The sequence below is a fragment of the Aedes albopictus genome, chromosome 1 (assembly GCF_035046485.1).
Source record: "Aedes albopictus strain Foshan chromosome 1, AalbF5, whole genome shotgun sequence".
Taxonomy (NCBI): domain Eukaryota; kingdom Metazoa; phylum Arthropoda; class Insecta; order Diptera; family Culicidae; genus Aedes; species Aedes albopictus.
This window is the reverse complement of record NC_085136.1, coordinates 159,134,771-159,153,807: the sequence shown is the minus strand read 5'-3', so window position 1 is coordinate 159,153,807 and position 19,037 is coordinate 159,134,771. Positions and strand designations below refer to the sequence as shown.

At 44.2% G+C, this 19,037-nt stretch overlaps 2 protein-coding genes across 7 annotated transcripts in view; both read right to left on the bottom strand.

The window, feature by feature from the left end:
- LOC109431392 (acetylcholine receptor subunit alpha-like) overlaps positions 1-19,037 on the bottom strand; it is a 681,325-nt gene that overhangs the window by 45,063 nt on the left and 617,225 nt on the right. For 4 of the 5 annotated variants that reach the window (XR_009996235.1, XM_062845640.1, XM_062845641.1 and 1 more), the window contains 2 exons: positions 5,070-5,219; positions 3,832-3,966 (listed from right to left, as the gene is read on the bottom strand). Coding sequence is in view for 4 of the 5 variants with exons in the window: in XM_062845640.1 (XP_062701624.1) it covers positions 3,832-3,966; positions 5,070-5,219 (285 nt within the window). In the remaining variant the exon portion in view is untranslated. The remainder of the gene's footprint in view (positions 1-3,831; positions 3,967-5,069; positions 5,220-19,037) is intronic. The other variant, XM_062845642.1, reaches the window with a different exon arrangement.
- On the bottom strand, positions 5,232-8,132 carry LOC134285229 (uncharacterized). Of its 2 annotated transcripts, none has more exons than XR_009996236.1 (2): positions 5,691-8,132; positions 5,232-5,629 (listed from the first exon to the last, which is right to left on the bottom strand). XR_009996236.1 is itself a non-coding variant. In XM_062845644.1 (2 exons), exons 1-2 carry the CDS (start codon positions 7,782-7,784, stop codon positions 5,961-5,963), a joined length of 1,764 nt encoding a protein of 587 aa, XP_062701628.1. In that variant the 5' UTR covers positions 7,785-8,132; the 3' UTR covers positions 5,232-5,960. The 2 variants fall into 2 exon arrangements, 1 of the variants encoding a protein (XP_062701628.1); XM_062845644.1 differs by having other exon boundaries at positions 5,232-7,186; positions 7,247-8,132.

Below are 19,037 nucleotides of genomic sequence, written 5' to 3'. Positions count from 1 at the left end.
TTCTTCGAACAGGTAGCTGTGTGCTCATGGAAAATATACCGGGCAAAAGTTTTTGAAGAACTTCCTCCAAAAGTTACGTCTGTTTGTCTGTGCTTCGTTGCTTAGCACACTTAAGCAAAGAGCGAAACAAAACGACAAAAGATTTCATTTTTCTTAAAAATGTAAGCCCTTCATGCGTTAAATCACCAGATTGCTCTTGACTTCCTGAAGAACTTTGCCCAAGATGACCCTCTTCTATGTGCTCTGGATCCCAAGATAGAGAAGTTTGAAGCTTTACTTGACAACTAGCGTCACCTAGCGGCGTAATCACCAACTAATTATCAATTCACTAGATAGCTCTCGATTTACTGAAGAACTTTGCCGAAGACGACAGTTTTCTATCTGCGCTGGATCGCGGGCGTTAGGATCACCACCTAACAGCGAAATCACCAACCAAATGTTGAATCAACAGATAGCTCTTGACTTCCAAAAGCACTTTGCCGAAGATGAAACTTTTCGATTTGCTTTGGATCCCGAGATAGCGGAGTTTGAAACTTTACATGACAACTAGTACCACCTAGTGGCGAAATCACCAACTAATTAATACATCACAAGATTGTTCGTGACTTCCTGAAGAACTTAGCCGAGAACGACACTTTTCTATCTGCTCTGGATCGCGAGCTAGAGAAGTTTGAAACTTTACTTGACAAAGAGCGCTACCTAGCGGCGAAATCACCAACTAACTGTTGAATCACCAGATAGCTCTTGACTTCCAAAAGCACTTTGCCGAAGATGAAACATTTCGATCTGCTTTGGATCCCGAGATAGCAGAGTTTGAAACTTTACTTGACAACTAACACCACCTAGCGGTGAAATCACCAACTAAACGTTGAATCACCAGATAGGTTTTTACTTCTTGAAAAACTCTGACGAAGACGGCATTTTTCTATCTGATCTGGATCGCGAGCTATAGTAGTTTGAAACTTTACTTGACAACTAGCGTCACCTAGCGGCGAAATTACAAACTAAATGTTAAGTCATTAGATAGCTCTTGACTTCCTGAAGAACTTTGCCGAAGACGATACTTTTCGATCTGCTTTGGATCCCGAGATAGTAGTTTGAAACTTTACTTGACAACTAGTGCCACCTAGTGGCGAAATCTCCAACTAATTGTTACATCACAAGGTTGTTCTTGCCTTCCTGAAGAACTTTGCCGAAGACGACTCTCTTCTATCTGCTCTGGATCGCGAGCTAAAGAAGTTTAAAGAAGCTTAAGAAATTTTACTTAACAACTAGTGGCACCTAGCGGCGAAATCACCAACTAAATGTTGAATCACCAGATAGGTTTTTACTTCCTGAAAAACTCTGACGAAGACGGCACTTTTCTATCTGATCTGGATCGCGAGCTAGAGAAGTATGAAACTTTACTTGACAACTAGCACCACCTAGCGGCGAAATCACAAACTAATTGGTTAACCACCAGATTGTTCTTGACCTACTGAACAACTTTGCCGAAGACAGCATTGTTCCAAATCAAGTAGATAGTGAGATATCGCAAGCGATAACTTATGAGTGCTTCTACTGGCGAGTGAACATAAGCAACCGCTTCTACATAGCGCCTCTATCGGCCAAATTGCCAACTAATTGCATGTTAATTCGCATTGTGTAGTGGATCTATTCTAGTACTACAACTTTGCCAAAGAAAGTATGGTGCTATCTTGTAATACTCCTGATATATTCGCTCACACCCCCAATTAGGCGAAATCCCATAAGCTCTGGGATTCCTACAACACGGATTCCTACTGCACCCCCGAACTAACCGTGTAGTAGGAGTCTAGACTGTATTGCGTTCGTCACTGGATAGCCCGTGGTCCAGCCAACAAATTTGTCGAAGACACCACCTACTTAAATTATCACGTTATTGAGATACACACATATACGTTTGTATTTTTGCATCCAGTTTGTATGCACACTAGTGCCGCCTATCGGTTGAATTCCTACTTACTTGGTTCGTCACTGGATAGCCCATAGAGAGACGAACCAGCCAAGGGCTGAAAGTCTCTCTAATAAAGACAAATCAATCAATCAATGGATAGCCCATGGCCCAGCCAACAACTTTGTCGAAGGCATCACACAGTTAAATTATCGCAAGAATATTTACAATCCTAACTATCTCATTTTTATCAGGTACTTGCGTCTCCATCCAGCGACGGGTGGTGACGCCGCAGATGGCTGTTACCACCCTCTTCAACACGCAAAACGTGCAGTGATGCCAATTAAAGAAGCTAGAAATCATGCGAATAAAATGTCCATTGTTTTGAAATTTAATAACGCCCTTATCTTAAGTGAAACTAAAAAGTTGTCTTCTAACAAAATGTTCCCTAATATATGCACTAAATCTTCAGGGGGGGGGGGAGCGGATTTTTAGAGTTGCTTTAATGTGCCTTTTTCTTCAAAAGTTTGAAAAGTTGGATTTCCCTATACTGAAAAATTAAAATTCCCATATAAAACTTCAAGTCGATTGCGGACTAGCTTACCGATTTTTTAGAATTTTTAAATTTTGCAGGGCTTTATTTGGGTCCATTTGCAACCATTTGTGACTATTCGGGATTGTGTATTCGCAATTTTGCAAAAATCGACACGGCCTATTGATCATGGTGCTCAGTCGTACCTCATTGTGCAGAAGCATGTGACCTAGAAAAAATCCTATTCAAACATCATTTTTCGTAATGACAAAAAAATTGAATGCAACTCGTTGCAAAACTCGAGTTTTTCAGCACTCGTCGTATTTATCCAACTCGACAAACCTTGTTGGATAAATGTACGACTCGTGCTGAAAAAATCATCATTTTGCAACTTGTTGCATAAATAACTATTTCAGCACTATCATGCTCACTCGAAAAACGAATATTCGATAGAAGGTTTGAAGAGTCAAGTTACATATACCAATCTACTCAGTTCGACGAATTGACGTTATTTCCGTATGTCTGTATATAAAGACAAATCTCTTACCTTTAAAGCACTTCCCATTGGCCAGTTTCAACGATTTTAGCATGAATCGAACCGGCATTTTACCACATTGTTTGCTATAGAAAACGGTCCGGATCGGTTAAGGCGTTTCGCAGTTATAGCCTTTTTAGTGATCCAGACCAGCACCGGTAGAGCTGGTCACATATAAAACTGGATCAAACCCCATCCTGTGACATCAAATTGCGCCGTTTCGATTTTCAGGCTAAATCTATTAGCTCAAAATTCAATATGGTGGCTGTTTTTATGAGTTTTTAGATATAAAGCCATGCAGTACTGATATATCTGGTATGGAGAAGATGCTTGGAGCTTAAAAATTACTCTAAAACTGTGAAATTATATTTGGTATGGGGAAGATGTCCGGAGACCAAAAATTGCAACTATAATAACTAAGATGGCGAATAAAAATCAAATATTCAAGGTGGTGACCCAAAATCCAATATGGCGGCCTAAATTGAAAGTGTTTTTTTAAGGAGTTTTTTTTTCTCAAGAAGTATAATGAATTGAATTGAAATTGAAATCAATTGAATAGACATTAAAAACCTGAAAAAGGTTTCTAGTGAAAGTTAAATTTATTCCTAATACAGGGAACGAATATCACATGGTTGAAATTAAGCGGAACAGTAATTAATCAGACATTGCAAATAGTTTAAGACAAATCAAGCAGCTGTAGGTATCGAACTTCGCTGCATAATGTCCCAACTTTGACCACAGTGCTAGTACCCGGTGGTGGCAATACGTATACAGTTGGTTGATATGGTAGTTTGGCATGCGGCATGGTAGCAGCATGGCCGGCCAGGATGAGCTCCGCCGGTGAAAACCTACCTGTCACTGGAATCGAGCAGATGATGATGATGATCGAGCAGCACCGAGGGATCGAACGCAATCGTCGGTGGCAACGGTGGGATGTTGTCGCCCATTCCAGTGCACGAACGCAACATAAATCTTTGCGAAGCAGCACTGCGACGGTTTCCGATATGAAATGGTTTGGTATCGTTTTTTTTTTGGTTGTTGTTCAAGCGTTCCACATTGGACGATATGACGACGACGGCAGCGTGTGTCGTGTGGTTGGTGAGCGTCGAAAATGGAAATTTCGAGAGGACCGAGTGCAAAATTGCGGATTGGTTAGTCGTCGTCGTCGCCGGAGCGGTCATTGTTCATTTTGACGCGTTGCCGCAAACCGGAGAAATGCAAGGAATGGCCGGCCACCGACCGGGGAAGGACGCAGGAGATATTCGTGGGATTCGGCATAAGGACGGATTTGACGATTTTTGTGTCATGCCATAATCGTTTGTTCGATGATTAGTGAGGATGGTGTTGATGACGGTTTTTATTCGGGCCGCATGATTTATGCACACGCGTGAGACGAATTTCGGTATCGAGAAAATGTGTGGTATTTGTGGAATCGTAGAATTAGAAATTGAGTTATAGGTAGATAGAATGAAAAATTGGAATAATAAAATGAGAAAAATGGAACCCATCCGTTCATTGCATTGGTAATCAACCAAAAAGAATAAAAACTTACCGAGATAGATACCATGTATCAACAGAAAAAGTAAAATTCATGAGAAACAACAAACGAAATCATCATTTTGCATCGTTTAGAACTTGTATTATTTTTAAGAAAATCTAATGTTTGAGAGTTGTATGTTCTGATTGCTCTTATTTAGTAGTGGCATAGCTAATCATATATCAACAAAGAATATAAAAATGCTCCAAGTGCGACTTTGCTTACTTTAGGAATCGATGATCTAATCCATCTTACTACAGCAATGTTCTGACAGAACATTCTTGCTGTTCATGGCTTGTTCCAATCACTTTTCAATACAAAACCCAACTTCAATAAGTTCCCTTTTAATCAAGCACAGAAGTCCATCTTGGAGCAATCAATATCCTCAAAATGAAAGCCTAGATTGATTTTTATCCCATCGGTCCGAACATAAAATTGATCAGAAAATAGGAAACACGTGGCGAGAAAAAAACAGAAAAACAATAAGAAAATTCGAGAATCATAATTGGATGGGTTTCTCTCGGTCGTCCGTGGCAATTTAGTCGATACTCACCTAAAATGATGTAGCGGCTGGTAGATGGGCCGGCGCATCACCAGCAGCTTCGGCAGGTGGTTGATGAAGATCGTACGGACCCACGGGGCCATCGTGTGCGTTTGTGGCGATCGGAAGTGAATGTTGAGCACAATCACGGTGACACATATGCTGGTTATTGGGGAAAATTAAGGGAGAAAAGGGAAAACCAAACGCATATAATCAGTTTTTGTACGATGAAGCGATTAAACGCAGGTGTTTGGGGTTACACCTTATACATATCGAGGTGTTGTTTGTGTGTGGAGTAGAGCGTAAAAAAGCAGTGTTTCTCATTTTAATTCACTGTAACAACATACAAAATGACATATTGTAAAGTGTTGTCACCGGGCGGATGGTTTTCGGACCTCTACGAGCAAACTCGTGATTTAGCTGTTGAGTTAGCTTTTAGCTAAAAGTAAATGTTATTTTATTACTATTTCACTAAGTTTAGGTTAGGTTTACTCACATTATCAGTCCTACGTATATGCACCCGCCGATCTGTTAGGTACATCGATACTAGAATTTTTGTTTGTTTTCTGCCCCTGCATGATAATATGTTTAGTTCGTAAGTTCATTTATTACTTATTTTAGGTAGGTACTTACAAATTTCAAATATAGAAACAAATTCAATTAGGCAAAACAAATTTATATAATATTTTAGGAAAAAATGTAAACGTGACTTGTAGCTTTCAATAACTTTTTCTTTCTCCTTTTGCCTGCGATTCAAAACATGCCCTATCGGTCAGCTCGTTCGCTATCGCTCTTTACATGTTTAGCTACCTAGCAGTCCCTGTCATTCTCCTGATACGGGTGATACAGAACGAGTCGGTCCGTGTTGCCAACACGCCCCCGCCCGTATTGCTTCAAGAGTCCTTAAGCGGTACCTTCTTCCTTGGCAATATTTAGCACCGCGAGCTTCGTCACTGGACGCCTGACGATACCCATCGAAGTCTGCACATCCGCACTGCGTACTCGTCCATCGTTTCCTGTGTATACTCGGACCACTCTGCCTCTGGTCCAACTATTTCTCACTCCTTCATCTACAACGATTACCAGGTCGTCGATCTTTACAGGAACAACTTCTCCGAACCATTTCGGTTGCCGAGCAATAACCGGCAGATACTCGCGTATCCAACGTTTCCAAAACCGGTCTAGCATGGCTTTGATATGATGCCAGTTCGACCGTACAGCCGAGTGTTCATCTGTAGGCTGCACTGCTGGTTGAACCGCTCCACTCGAACTGAGCAGCAGGAAGTGGTTAGGTATCAAGGCCTCACTCTCTTCGCTGTCGACTGGTAGATATGTAAGGGGGCGCGAGTTAACCATCGATTCAACTTCTGCTAGAGCTGTAACGAGTGTCTCTTCATCCGGGTTCTTGGGTAGCTGCATCTGCTGTAGTCCTTGCTTAACAGAGCGTACTAATCTCTCCCATACGCCTCCCATATGTGGAGCATAAGGAGGATTGAATTTCCACTGGGTATCAGCATTTGTGTACACTTCCGCTAACTTCTCGTTGATCGCCTTAATCTGCTGCCGTAATTCTGCACAAGCACCTTGGAAGTTAGTTCCTCTATCGGAGTAGATCTCCTTGGGGGCTCCACGACGAGCTATAAACCGTCGAATTGCAGTTTTGCATGACTCAGCGGACAAGGAATAGGCAATCTCTAGATGAACCGCACGTGTCCCGAAACATGTGAACAGAGCCACCCATCGCTTGACGCAACCACGGCCGAAACGAACGTTGATCGGTCCAAAGTAGTCGAGACCTGTGAACGTAAAAGCTCGGACGTACGGTGTTAGGCGGGAGACTGGAAGTGGTGCCATCGGTGGAACTTGCGGTGAGCATTTCTTGATTTTGCACCAGACACATCTGTCCGCGATTTTTCTGACGGCAACTCGTATCTCGGAAATATGTACTCGTTGTCGTAGCTCGTTCACTACCGTCTCGTTGTTGCCGTGTTTGTATCTTCTGTGGTACCAGCCAATTAGTAGTTGTGTGACGTAGTGCTCCTTCGGGAGAATAACGGGACACTTGACTTCCTGAGAAACGCACTCCGCAGTTCTTAGTCTACTGCCCATTCGTATGACGCCGGTGGCGTCTAAAAAAGGAGACAATTTGTAGATGCGACTTTTCTTATCGATCCTAGCTGACTGCAAACCTTCGTTAGCTTGTAGAACTGCATACTCTTGCTTGTATACCTCCATTTGAATCAGCTTGAATACCAACGTTTCTGCCTGTCTCCGCTCTTCGCTGCTCGGCACTGCTCCGACTCCGCTGGATGTCTGCTTCCTCAAATTGATGTCTCCGAAACGACGAACGAACGTTACCACACCAATCAACCGTTCCCATGTAGAAAAGCGTTTAAAATCAATTACTTGTTCATCTATTTGTTGTTGATGCACGTGGACAGCCTTCAGCTCTTCTACTGTGTCAGCTTCAATTGCTTCTTTCGGCCATTCTCGTTCTGGCCGATAGAGGAACTCTGGAGCCTTGAACCACCTACTGTTTTCGTCGAAACTAGGGCCTCGACCCCATTTAGTGGCTTCATCTGCGACGTTCATATCCGTTGGAACCTTTCTCCAATCGCTGATATCGGAATCATCCAATATCTCCGTGACCCTGAAGGCTACATATTGGCGATACTTTCTGGCATCTGATCTAATCCAATGCAGCACCGTGGACGAATCACTCCACATGATAGTACGTCTGATCGGAAGCGTATGGTCCGCCGTTATGGTTTTTCGAAGTCGTGTACCAATTACAGCTGCCTGGAGTTCAAGTCGTGGTACAGAAAGTAGCTTTATCGGTGCCACTTTAGTTTTGGCGGAAACTAAACTACAGCGAATCAGTCCACGGTCCTCTATACGAAAATAGCCAACGGCTGCGTAAGCAGCAGCACTGGCATCGACGAACACGTGTAGTTCTAAAGAATCGTATGCGTTAGGACTGTAGCCGGGGAAGTAACATCTGGGTATTTTAACGTCTTTCAACGATCCGAGTAGGTTCAACCATTTTTCCCACTGCTCGATGATATTTGCTGGCAGTTGGTCATCCCAATTGACGCCGGACTTCCATACTTCCTGGATCAGCACCTTTCCGTGTACTACGAATGGAGCAACCATACCCAAAGGATCGAACACGCTCATCACGAGACTCAACAACTCACGCTTGGTTGGTACGATGGAGGAATGGAGTAGACGTCGAAGATCTTCACGGAGTGTTAAGGAAAACGAGAAAACGTGTTCCTGTGGCAGCCATACCATCCCTAGGACACGTTCCAGATTACTGCCTTTATCCATGACGAAACTCTTCACGGATTTTGTGTTCCGCTCCCCGACCTGTTCCAAAACTTCTGTGGAGTTGGACATCCAATGCCGAATCAAGAATCCTGCTCGTTCATGGACCTCTTTCACATCCATCGCCAACTGAACGGCCTTATCAACGGTATCAACGCTGTCCAGGTAATCATCAACATAATGATTCTCCGTGATTGCCCTGGCCGCCTTTGGGAATTCTTCTGAATGTTCCATTGCATTCAAGTTCTTCACGTACTGCGTTGAACTAGGAGAGCACGTTGATCCAAAGGTAGCAACATTCATCTGGTATACTTGTATTGGGTCCGCTGGCTGGTTGCGCCAGAGGAATCGTTGAGCCGATCGATCTTGAAGCCTAATTTCCACTTGATGGAACATTTCCATAATATCGCCGCTGATGGCGATTTCTCGTTGTCGATATCTGCACAACACTGATTGCAGTGACGTCAGAAGGTCCGGGCCTTTTAAAAGAACCGAATTGAGCGAAATGTTTTCTACGGTTGCAGCCGCGTCCCAGACGACTCTAATCTTGTTGGGCTTCTTGGGATTTTGGACCACGCCAAGTGGAAGCAACCACGACCTTCCTGGATCAGAATCTTCCAACTCCTGCGGCGTGATTTGGTGCGCATAGCCTTTCGATACGAAGTCATTGATTTGTAGTCTTACACAGTCATAGAGTGCCGGGGACTTTGATAATCGACGTTCAAGGCATTTTAGTCTCCGTTCCGCCATCGGTCTGCTATCTGGAAACTTCACGCTATCAAACTTCCACAAAAGTCCTGTTTCGAACCTTCCAGATTCGGTTCGTCTTGTAGTCGATTCCAGAATCTGCCACGCCCGTTGTTCATCTGCTGACTTGGCAGCTGCCGTTACTGCGACTCCTGCACTTTCTACGGAGAAGAAACTTTTGACGAGCTCATGTAGCTCTTCGTCACGAGTTTTGGTACAGAGGTGGAGAACACGTTGCGCAGAAACTTCACTTTTTTTCCCAGATCGTCCGTATAGCACCCAACCAAGTCGTGTTTTTGCGGCAACAGGTTCATTTTTGCGGCCTTCATGTAGCTTCAGCGTCGTTTTCAATCTCGTATTGTCTAGTCCGATCAGAATACCGGGAACTGCGTTTGTGTAGCTTTGAATCGGAAGGCCCCTTAGATGCGGAAACGTCTCCTTCAACTCATCGTAACACACTGATTGTCGTGGCAACTCCATGGAGTTGACGGTCTGAACGTTGCGTAGTTTGAAATGCTTTTCTGAAACGGCGCCGGAAATGCTGAGTTGGACGGTTTGTGATTCTTCTTCTGTGCGCTTCACTCCGTTGGTCCACTGCATACACAAGGGCGTCGTTGGCCCATTCACTCCTAGTTGATCCGCTAATGATTGCTCTATTAGAGTGGAATCCGATCCACTGTCCAGAAAGGCAAAAGTAGAAATGGAACGGGTCTTGGAGTGAAGAAGGACCGGTATAATCCGGAACAATACATGATGGCGCTGTTGGTGGACAGCAACTACGCCGGGCACTGGTGCTGGTCGCTCTTCGTCGGTTCGTGGATCCCCTGGATGCAGCAATCGATGATGCCTTTGCTGACAGCCTTCGATGCTGCAGTTTGCCGCTTTGCACGGCCATTTTCCATGTGGGTACAGGCAGCGCTTACAAAGATGAAGTTCCTGGGTTGTCTTCCACCTTTCATCCAACGTCTTGGATTTGAACAATCGGCAATCCTTAGGCTTGTGGCCTACTGTCTTGCAGACTACACATGGTCGTTCACCTCCCGATGAAGCAGTTGCTTCGGGTTTCTTGCTGATTCTTTCCTCGCGTATCTTCGAATTGGAGGCTTCTGAAATATGAGAATTCACCACAGCTTTCCCTTTCCCTTTCGACGAACTGTCGCCAATCGATGTAACGCTACTCGCTGCTGTTATTATAACGTTCATGTAGTCCGCAAAGGCTCTCAAGTCCACGTCGGCTAATCGCTGCGCATGCAAGGCCCAATCCAGTTTTATATTGGCAGGGAGTTTCTCGACTAATTCCTGCATTAGCATTGGATTGGTCAAGTGTGTTTGTTGACCAGTCGAAACTAAATGCGCGCAAAAATTACGAACAGCCAACCCGAAGCTAACAACACTCTCTAACTTTTCCGGCCGAGGAGCCGGAGTTGCCCGAACTTCAGCCAACAAGGAATTGACTATAGCCTCTGGTCGCCCATACAGTATTCGAAGCGAATTGAGGACATCGGCTACGTTTGCCGGGTGAAGAAGAAAGCTGCTTACTGCTTTTCTCGCCTCGCCTTTCAGACTTCTCTGAAGCCGCATAAGATTCTCCGCATCGTTGTACCCACACATTTGCGTGGACGTTTCGGAGCTACTCCAGAAAAGTGGCCACTCTGCCGGATTCCCAGAGAAAGACGGAAGCTCCCTGGGAACAACGTGCCGCGCCGCTAGTTGTTGAGCATTCGGACCACACAGTGGTTGGGACTGTGATAGGGGTTGCGATGGTGGAAACGGCACTGACGAGATAGGAGGTTGGTAGCTGGAAACACTCACTAACGGAGGACATGATACGGGGTACAGATTTCCCCACATCGTTGAAGTGGTTTGTACAGTAGGGTTCGAGGTGGAAAACAGGCTCGCATTTTGTGAAACCGTTTGATTCAGAAAACCGGGAGGATAATTACCTAGGTTACTTGCTCTCAAGCTCGTTGGAGGAACATACATAGATATATCTGCATACCCTAACTGAGGACGTGATTGTGGGATTGCGTTTGACGAAGGTATTTGACTGTAACTGTAATTTGGCTGTACAGTTCCCCAAGCTGTAGTTTCTGAATTGGTTGTACTTACCAGGGACGAAGTGGTAACGTACGGATTTTCAGAACCTACTTGACCGACCATACCAGTTCGCCCAATACCCCGGAAATAACCACCGTCTCTTGGGTAGATAGACACCGGCATCTGAGAATGGATAACGCTGTTCGAAGTTGCTAGCACTGGTGCCGATTGGCACTCGCTGCTGTCTACTGCCGGCTGCAGAGCTGCTGCAGTCCGAGGGGTTGATTGCATATGAGGACGGGCTATGTCGGAGTTCCGATTATGCCGCCCGGTGGAGATGGGCGAGATGACGATGTCTGATGATTTCGGATGAGCCCCAGTTGCGTTGACCTTGTCCGCAACTGCCGCGCCAGCCGAAGGCTGCGGTTCTGTTTCGACCAGGCCAATTGTCTATGATGTGGGTCCAGTGGGAGCGCTTTCACCAGTTTTGGTACCCAGGATGACCGGATGGCTGTTGATCCAACCTCGAACCTTGCCAACTGCTTCGTCTGATCCGCTGCTAATCACACTCGAACGATCATCTCCGTCCAACCGCGCATGAAGTAGCTTGAATTTACGATCGAGATACTCCTGTTCTAGCTTCGCTAGATCTGCAATGGCTTTTTCTCGTCGATCCTTATCGAGCTGTAGAGCTTTCTCCTGCAATTCCTGATCCTGCTTTGCCCTTTCAGCCATCAGCTTCACTTGTAATGCTTTCTCCTCAGCCAAGCGCTGCATTTCCAATTGGAGTCGAGCTTCTCGTTGACTGGCGGTCGTTGACGTGGTGGATTTAGACGATGATGGTGCATGAGAATCCCGCCGCTCGCATAATGCACACCGGTAGCTTTTGTCCGGATCCGCTATACTGTCGCCGACCCCGGCGCACGAGAAGTGGTACCAGCGACTACAACCGTCGCATTGTACCATATTTGCCTCCGCAGTGTTTGGTCGGTGGCATATAATGCATTGAGCACCACTGGAGCTCATTTCAGCTCGCTCTCGTGAGGTTAAGAATAAATCGATGATAATCTAAAAGTTTGTTGTCACCGGGCGGATGGTTTTCGGACCTCTACGAGCAAACTCGTGATTTAGCTTTTGAGTTAGCTTTTAGCTAAAAGTAAATGTTATTTTATTACTATTTCACTAAGTTTAGGTTAGGTTTACTCACATTATCAGTCCTACGTATATGCACCCGCCGATCTGTTAGGTACATCGATACTAGAATTTTTGTTTGTTTTCTGCCCCTGCATGATAATATGTTTAGTTCGTAAGTTCATTTATTACTTATTTTAGGTAGGTACTTACAAATTTCAAATATAGAAACAAATTCAATTAGGCAAAACAAATTTATATAATATTTTAGGAAAAAATGTAAACGTGACTTGTAGCTTTCAATAACTTTTTCTTTCTCCTTTTGCCTGCGATTCAAAACATGCCCTATCGGTCAGCTCGTTCGCTATCGCTCTTTACATGTTTAGCTACCTAGCAGTCCCTGTCATTCTCCTGATACGGGTGATACAGAACGAGTCGGTCCGTGTTGCCAACATAAAGATATTCGGCATTTTCATATTTTGTTTTACTTATTTAATTCAACATTGAATGCATGGTAATTAGCTAACACCAACTTTGCAGAGTTGTTGTCTGGTATTCTTGCAAGATGCCATGTCCAACTTATCCGTCCAGCTTTCTCCACTTTCACGATGTTGGGTTCACCGTAGAGTGCAGCGAGCTAGGTCCATCTTTCGCCGAAACACGCCGTTCTCCTGCACGCCAGCTAAGATCGTCCTTAGCACGCGTTGTTCGATAACTCCGAGTGCATATAGGTCCTCTTCGAGCAAGGTTCATGTCTCGTGTCCGTAGAGGACTACCGGTCTTGTACATGGTACATTTGGTGCTGGGTGGCTCTTTTTTGAACACAGTTTCTTCTGTTGTCCGTAGTAGGTACCACTGATGATGCGCCTTCGTATTTCATGGCTCACGTTATTGTCAGCCGCTAGTAAGGAACCGTGTTAGACGACTTCCTCTATCACCGCAAATATATCCCCATCTATCATAACAATGCTGGCAAGGCTTGTCCTGTCTCACTCAGTCCCACCTGCCAGCATGTACCTCGTTTTTGACGCGTTCACCATCAGTCCGACCTATGCTGCTTCACGTTTCAGGCGGATATACAGTTCCCGAGCAGAAAAGAATAGCAGCAAAATAACATATTGTAACCTCTTCAAACCCACAAGAGGGAAATTCTAAAAATATCAGATCTCTCGACACTTTAATTTCAGCACGTAAACCTCCTCAACTAGATCAGTGCATTTTTTTCCTAATGATCAATCACAGTGTTGAGCAGTGTCGATCGGTTAAAGGTCTTTTTTGCAGATTGTGCGGGTTTAAAGGGTTCGATACCCAAAATTGTCCGTTCTGTCAAAAAAACGGATTTCAGACGGTTGGATCAAGATCCAACAAAAGGTTTCCGATGAACTGGATCGAATGCTCAAAATTGGCATCATCGAAAGATGTCATTCGGATTGGTCACTTAACGTAGTCCCGGTTATAAAACCTACGGGAAAAGTTCGTTTATGCCTAGACGCCAGGAAGATAAACGAGCGTACAGTAAGGGATGCTTACCCCCTTCCTCATCCCGGTAGAATTCTGGGTCAGCTACCGAAAGCTAAATACCTTAGCACCATCGACCTATCTGAAGCATTTTTACAGATTCCATTAGAAGCATCCTCACGCCGATACACAGCCTTTAGCATACAAGGCAGAGGCATGTTCCAGTTCACCCGCCTGCCCTTTGGCTTGGTTAATAGTCCGGCGACACTGTCCCGTCTTATGGACCAAGTCTTAGGGCATGGTGAACTGGAACCACGAGTATTCGTCTACCTTGATGACATAGTCATCGTGAGTGAGACGTTAGAAGAGCATATAGAGCTGCTCCAGGAGGTCGCGCGCCGTCTACGGGCCGCAAACCTCGCAATTAATTTAGAAAAGTCTAAATTTGGAGTAGAAGAATTACCGTTTCTTGGTTATGAAAGCAAAGGGTTTAAGACCGAATCCCGATAAAACTAAGGCCGTTGTTGATTATGAACGACCAACAACCATAACCAAGTTACGCCGATTTTTAGGAATGAGTAACTACTACCGTAGATTTATTCAAAATTTTAGTGGCGTCACAGCCCCATTAACAGAGCTTTTGAAAACAAAAAGCAAAGTGTTGGGATGGAATGAGCAAGCTGAAGATGCTTTTTGTACCATCAAAGAAATGCTCATATCTGCACCCATTCTTGTGAGCCCAGATTTCACTAAAGAATTTTGTATACAAACCGACGCCAGCGATGTTGCTGTAGCCGGTATTCTTACCCAAGAGCAAGATGGCTCCGAGCGAGTAATAGCTTATTTTTCGCATAAATTAACAACCCCGCAACGCAACTATCACGCGTGCGAAAAGGAGACGTTAGCGGCTTTGTTAGCTATCGAAGCCTTCCGAGGGTATGTTGAGGGCGCCCACTTCACGTTAATAACGGACTCCTCCGCCCTAACGCATATTATGACCACAAAGTGGAAAACCGCTTCTCGCTGTAGTAGGTGGTGTTTAACCTTGCAACAGTACGATATGACCATTCAACATAGGAAGGGAAGGGACAACATCGTCCCAGATGCTCTTTCCAGAAGCGTTGGTGTCGTTACAACTCGTTCTGCGTCGGCTTGGTATGATAAAATCATAGAAGACGTTAAGAACAACCCAGACGATTAGGTTGATATCCGAATAGAGGACGGCAATCTTCTAAAATTTGTTTCAACTCCGAACCTACCCTACGACCACCGGTACGAGTGGAAACTTGTTCCACCAGTCTTGGACCGGGAAACCATTATTCACGAAAACCACGATGAGTCAATGCATCTTGGAGAAGACAAGACCATTGATCGTATAAGACAGCGCTACTTCTGGCCAGGACTAGCTAACGAAGTTCGCGAGTACATACAAAATTGTACGACTTGTAAGGAAGTCAAAAATGCTTCCGTGCCCGTGGTCCCCTTAATGGGCGACCAAAGAATCACTAAACGTTCGTGACAGATAATAGCGATCGATTTTATTGGTCCTTTGCCACGTAGTAAAAAAGGCCACCAACATATTTTAGTCATGTTAGATCTTTACAGTAAGTGGATCATGCTAACTCCCGTACGAAAGGTCGATAGTGCCTCATAATGCACTATAGTTCGCGATCAGTGGTTCTTCAGGAATTCTACACCTGAAGTAATCATAACTGATAACGCCTCATGCTTCCTATCGAAAGCAATCGTTTCAATATTCGGCACTGGCTTAACGCCAAGTACCACTGTCAAGCGAATCCCGTTGAGCGGGTAGATCGCACCGTAAACGCGGCTATTAGAACCTACGTAAAAGAAGACCAACGATTGTGGGCTTCTAAACTGTCAGAAATAGAAACTATTTTGAATTCCTCAGTTCATTCAGTGACCAAGATGACACCCTTTTTCATCACTCACGGTCACGAACTGTTTATAAAAGGATCCGATCATAAGAGCCCACCATCCGATCAGGATCAAACGCGTGAGCAACGTTTCGATACTCAAAGAAAGTTGTTTGAGAAAATCTACGTTATCGTAGAAAAGAATCTAAAAGATGCGTATGAGTCTGGAAAGCAAAGATACAATCTCAGACATCGTCATCCTGCAAAGAGTTTTGAACTTGGACAGAATGTTTACTACAGAAACATGAAACAATCAAGTGCGGCACAAAACTACAACGCAACATATGGTTCTATGTATCTGCCTGCTCAGGTAAAGGCTAAGTTAGGATCTTCGGCCTACGAGATCATGGACCCGAATGGTAAATCCTTAGGAATCTGGCATGCATCTCATCTCAAACCTGCTTAATTCGTACATTATTCTACGCTATTTAACCGTCACTATACGAACGGTGGCGACGAAATTAATTGGTAATCCTCGAATGAACTCGATCATTATAGTTGTCTGTAAACAAAACAGCTCCGGTTAGATCGTTTGTCTGGATCCTATGAATCAGCGACTAACTAAAAGAAAACAAACGAGAGCAAGCGTTAGAAACAGTAGCAAGTTCGAAAACCGTGTCACGATTTCCATAAATAGAGTTTTCACAATTTTCCCCTGAAGATGAAAATTGATGTGGTTTTGAGAAATAAATGCAAACAAATGTGAACGATTGTCATTAGGTTTGATAGATCTTCGAACTTGATCATCGGCTCACATCTCGTACATGTGGCCATGAGTTCGAATTGGGCACCGATTTTAAATTTAATTTCGCAATAAATCAAATTATTTTTCCGTCTGTGTCTGAAATAGAAAATCCTCCTTACAACTTAATTAGTGATTGATTAAGTTTCACCATAAGATGATGGCGTCTATGGTACCGTAATATCTATGATCTCTTAGAGCTAGCCCATGTACAGATAGTAGTAAGATAGGTTAAAGTTGTGTGAATGTGTGAATGAATGAGATTGGGAAGGGTACCCGTTTGAAATGCAGATGAATGAATGTGTGAATGGGATTAATAATATAGAATGCACCAGTAATCATGAAACATGCCGAGTAATAGTTTTCCTCTTAAAGTGAGGGAGTAGATTAAAACGCACTTTGATAGAGACATGTTTTCTCAGAAAAGGGTAAATAGAATGAACTAATCGTATCGTTACCAAGGATGATTTAAAAACAAATGTGTATCGAAAAAAACCTTTGAACAATGGATATAAGTACAATATTAGATCCGGACCTACTACACATTGGTGTAAATAATTTTGAAATTGATTATACACTACACGATGATAGACGAAAAATTACCCAAAATTGTGTAATTTTTCCTCGAGGAGGAGGACATTGTAACCTCTTCAAGAGTTCACAACTTGGAATTTAAAAATTTGATGATAGTTTTGCCTACAAATAAATATGTCATTAAATGTAAATTTCCCACATGCAAATAATGCCTAGGATTATATGCAAAAAAACAATCGATTTAAATATTATGGATTGAGGTACGTTCACGATAGATTGATGATAGAAGCACATCACTTTCGAAGATGGTAGCCCTCTACTGCTCGGCTCTATGAACCTCCAGAAATCTACCTACGATCGTACTTCGGCTGAAATTCACGAAGAGCACAAAACCCGAGGAAGCACGTGACCGAATGGGGAGGTAGACAAACCGATCGAGTGATTATATCGACTTCCGCCTACTGAGCTATATAAGGCCCCTCCCAATTGAGGAGAACTCTCTTGATCCTGGGATTTCAAAAAGTGAAGTTTGGCGAGTTACTTTGCAAGTGCTAAAAGTAAGTTACGAAGAACGTTGAGTGTTATAGTGAGCTAATTGTTAAGGAGCTAAGACTCGCTCAGCTCAAGTGTTCGAACTCCGCGTGTGATATAGATAGATCCACGTTTGAAGAAAGTGTACCGCAAGCTAGTATACCACCGCCTAGTGGTTTGTTACTCCTCAACCACGTGGCCCACGCCTCCCAGGGGTCAGTTAGGACTGCTTGCCACCCCAGCAGTCCACGACCGTCCGTCACCACACGGTCAATCTCGTCGGTTTAGCCACCAACCCGGCAAGCAATAGTCTCGGAATCGCTGCTTATTCCCACTCCGGAAAGGTGCTGGAATCACCCTCCCACTCCGGCAGGATCGTGCTGGGATCCTGACGCTACGGCCGTGCAGGTCCACCGTGTGTAAGTAGAGCTACCGATCAGTGAGTGCAAATTGAAGATTAGATAGTACCGAATAAAAATTGCGAATAGTTAAACATTTGAACCCATCCCCATTGTGTCGCGTTCGTTATTTGCATGCATCAAGTGGTTGATTTTCAGGTTGAGAACTACGTGACCTGAGTGTCCTCTGCTGTACGTAGGAGTCGCGAGTCGTCTCCACTTTACTTGATTCATGGCTGTGCAAATCTAGTTCCACATTCTGCGAAGGGTCCGACAATCGTTCTCCACTTGGTCGGGTCGACCCACCTAGCTCGCTCCGCACTACATCTTCTTTGACCACATGACTTTCGAGAACCATTTTAGTCGGGATGCTATCCGACATCCTGATGATGTAACCCATCCACCATATCCCATCGTGGTTCATTTTTCTTTTTCAAGTCCCGTCTTCCATCTACGCTCCGGCGTGGATGGAACGCAACACCTTCCGTTCGAAAACTCCAAAGGGGTGTTCGTCCTCTGTACGTAGAGTCCATGTTTCGTGCGCATAGAAGACTACCGGCCGGATCAGCGTTTTGTAGATAGTTATCTTCGTACGAGCGAACTTTGTTCGATCGTACAATTCCGCGGAGTCCAAAGTAAGCACGATTTCCTGCCACAATGCGTCTCTGAATTTCTCAGCTGGTGTCGCTGTCGGTGGTCACCAGTGAGCCCAAGTACACGAATTCTTCAGCCGCCTTGATTCCATCACCGTCGATTGAAATTTGGGGTGGCGAGTGTTGAAAGAGTTGAGTAGGCAACGAAATACCTCTGCATTATCGAAAATAATAACCAGAAAGTCATGTAGGGGTATAAATATGAGAGCTTGCAAAAAAGAGAGTCATTCGTTGTTGAACAGTTAAACCATAAAGAAGTTTTAATTACGATCTACGACATCTCAACCAACTAAGAGGTTATGGGCCTTAACTGAAGATGAAGATTTTGAAGTTGACATTCTAGAAATCTCGAAAGATTTTTCGGAACTTTGGGTTCGTTTTCAAGATGGCCGCAAACAAGCTCATGATGGAACGCCTGAATAACGCCAATTACGAAGCCTGGAGATTCAGAATTGAAATACTGCTGATTCGCAAAGGGTTGTGGA